We start from the raw sequence: 3,091 nt of genomic DNA on the forward strand, positions 1-3,091 counted from the left end.
GAATGAACTTCAGCAGACATGCTTTGGAATTATTAGCTATACAGCTGGAGTTATTCAAGCCATATAAAAAAATGACATATATACAAGCAACTGATGATTGAAATTAATATTGGAAAACATAATGATATCAGATAAGGACTACGCTAATAGAAAACCATTCTTGGTAGATCCTTTTTTTGCAGCAAACTTTTGCTAATACTGATAACATAAAACCTGATTATTGCTCACTTTTATCTACCTGCAGACACAGTTTCACGTCCACAAACGCACCCTCCCACCTCATTTTGCAGTCATTAATTGGGAGCTACACTTTAAAAGAATGACAAAAGTCTTGTTATTCCCCCCTCCATTTCCCAAGACCTCACCACTGAAGATCAAACATCAGCTGAAGAAGCGTCTCCACTGAAACCGCTGTAAAGCGGAATATTCAACAACTACCAGCAGCTCTGGCCATCTTGGGGAGGACCTGATAGCAACACCTTAGATTGCTGACCAGCCAAGGGGAGATCTTTTCAACTGTATTTTGAACCACTTCACACATATTATTTAGCCAAGACTCCTCCCTTCAGGAACCCACAGTGACTCGGTCAAAAGGTGACTAGCAGGGTCATGTTTAGATGCAAACACCCACATTGCCACCAAACCTTGTAGCACTTGCGAGGGATTCACTACTGGGATTTTTCTCCCCTCTCTACAACTGGATTGGATAATCATTAGCTATGGAGTAGTTGCTTTTGAGTACCAGCTGAATAATGCATTGGTAATGCGCTCCTAATGTACATCTTGGAAATAAGTGTCATAAACCATGAAGACAGCGCCTCCCAAGATGTACTTCACACATCAAAGATTCATCCAAAATAAGAAGCCACCTGTTTCTTCACTGCCAATAACCAGAATGCTCCATCCCCCAGCTCGGCATTATAGTGAAAATCAGGATTTCGCAATAAACATCAATTTTAACGCAATATTTTATATGACATCTCAAAAGGAAAACCATCATTACGGTTATCCAACTTTCACTGAACGTATTTAGCAACCAAGTTTCATTCAGGATTTGAGTTTAAATAGAGGCAAATAATCACAGGGCTTTAGTTACTTGCTGCAGCTTCCAGCTTGCGCTTGTGGGGAGGATCCTCAATGATCCGGTTGATGTCACCGCGGTGCTTCAGATCCACTGGCTTCTCCCAGACTGACAGCTGCATTGTAGGGTTGAAGAAGAAGACCCGGTCATCTCCAGTCCAGACTACACACCTATTCCAAGTGATAAACTATGCTTAGATCACGTCAGATAAACCCATGCACAAGAAATCAACCCGCGGCTGGCTTATGGCATCTCCATTTGCAGTGCCTGGGTGAGACTCCTCAGGGATCGACAGCCCACCCCGTGCTCTACCAGCCCACGCCAGTCACATTGGGTAGAGACCTCTCTCCAAATCAATAAAATCTCATAGAAATGGTCTAAACACCCCCAAAAAGCAGTAGGAGAAATATTCTATCGCAGAAAGGAAAAAGAACCAGGTGAAGAGGAACCTCGTGGTGCTCGCAGCAAGAGAAGCCCCAGGAAGATACATTTCATGTTTTAAAGCTGTGGCTGGGAGCAGCAATCGGCCGAAGCCTCAGCAGCAGGGCTGGGTGGCCATGGCCTTGATGCCCATGAGACAAGGCTTTGCCTGCTTCTAGCAGGTGGCAGTGGGAGCCTTATCTGGCTGTTCTGGAGGGAGGACATGTAACCACAGCATCCCCGTGGCATCCCAGCAGGGTCCCAGCACACTCTGCGTTGGACAGGTACAACCAGGCACTGCAGAAATCTGCCACAAGGTTCAGGTTGATCTTCATGGGCTCTAGTTTGACTTTGAAAAATGCGACCAAGTCACTGCTGTGCAAACCACAATTTCCTGACTTGGTCAGTTAAAATATGCACGAGAGCAGTGCAGCTTTGTGTCCTGACATTCATTTTAAATCAGCTAAAATGATGTGACAGTAAGTATTGCACCATCCTTAACAGATACTTCAAAACCTCAAGCTTTCCTTCACTAAATCTGTGTGCGATCAACAAACAGAATATCAATCTCAAGCCTGCACTTTCTGAACTGTAATGAAAACTAGCAAACATCCCACTGTGACTTCCTCACACACACTTAGAACGGGGAAAATGGTGGTCTCTCTGAAGCATAAATACCTGGAAGGAACCAATCTTATCATCAGCAGCTCTGCTGATTAACTGTTATTAAAAGCAGGAGACAAAAAAACCAGCCTGGTCTGGGTAAGAGACTGCAAATATGACAAACGCTCCATCGCTGCAGAGCGCAGTAATAAGATAATCCAACACGCTCTGTGTACCACTGCGGAGACGTCACCATTGATCTTGCCCAAACGTGTCATGAGAAATCCATAATGTCTATAGAACCTGTGGAGGAGCTGCGGGGCTGCAGGGTGCCGGGAGCAGCTCAGTGTGAGTGTGTTACTGAGCCCCAACAGCGCAGTGATTACGTCCAGTAGAGTTAAATGTTCTCCTGATGAACAGGAGCACAAAACTGGTTGCACGAACCCAGGCTTTGACTTCAGCCACACTCACACCCCTCGAAGTTTTGGCATCTTGAATTCAGTGACACGGACATGACATATTTTAATAATTTTTTGTTCATTCCAGCACAGAGATAAGTTTTGGATCACAGAAGAGCCTCGTAAGACAGATGCTCTGACCCTCTGCTAGGCAATGATTAGGTCTAATTAATTCTTCTTGCGCTGTACCTCGTCGCCGCGGGAACCTCTGATCTCCCAGAAACACAGACCCACCAGCCCCAACCACTTTGCAGAACACACCAAGAGGGACTTCTACAGGAACACTTCCAGTCCAAGGCTCTGCACTCCCATGAACACCAGTGTCCCAGAAGGAAGGGAATCTTGACATTCAGGTGAAGAGGACAGACGTAGCTGATTAATTTAAATGGGTTATCATTATCCTTTTATAAATACTAGAATTACGGTCAGGACATGGGCCCAATCCTGCTCAGGGGTAAACACCCGCTGTGAAACACCCCTGGCTGTAATTTCTTTCACTGGTGAGTCTGTACACTGCAGGACTTGAACC

At 45.3% G+C, this 3,091-nt stretch overlaps 1 protein-coding gene across 1 annotated transcript in view; it reads right to left on the reverse strand.

Annotated features, from left to right (window-relative positions):
- Positions 1–3,091, reverse strand: part of LOC104493988 (transcription elongation regulator 1-like protein) — a gene marked incomplete at its 5' end in the record, with an annotated part of 31,290 nt that overhangs the window by 18,155 nt on the left and 10,044 nt on the right. Inside the window, one exon of the mRNA XM_010136762.1 lies at positions 1,097–1,251. Coding sequence (XP_010135064.1) covers positions 1,097–1,251 — 155 coding nt within the window. The remainder of the gene's footprint in view (positions 1–1,096; positions 1,252–3,091) is intronic.

Source organism: Buceros rhinoceros, unplaced genomic scaffold (assembly GCF_000710305.1).
Source record: "Buceros rhinoceros silvestris isolate BGI_N320 unplaced genomic scaffold, ASM71030v1 scaffold12335, whole genome shotgun sequence".
Taxonomy (NCBI): domain Eukaryota; kingdom Metazoa; phylum Chordata; class Aves; order Bucerotiformes; family Bucerotidae; genus Buceros; species Buceros rhinoceros.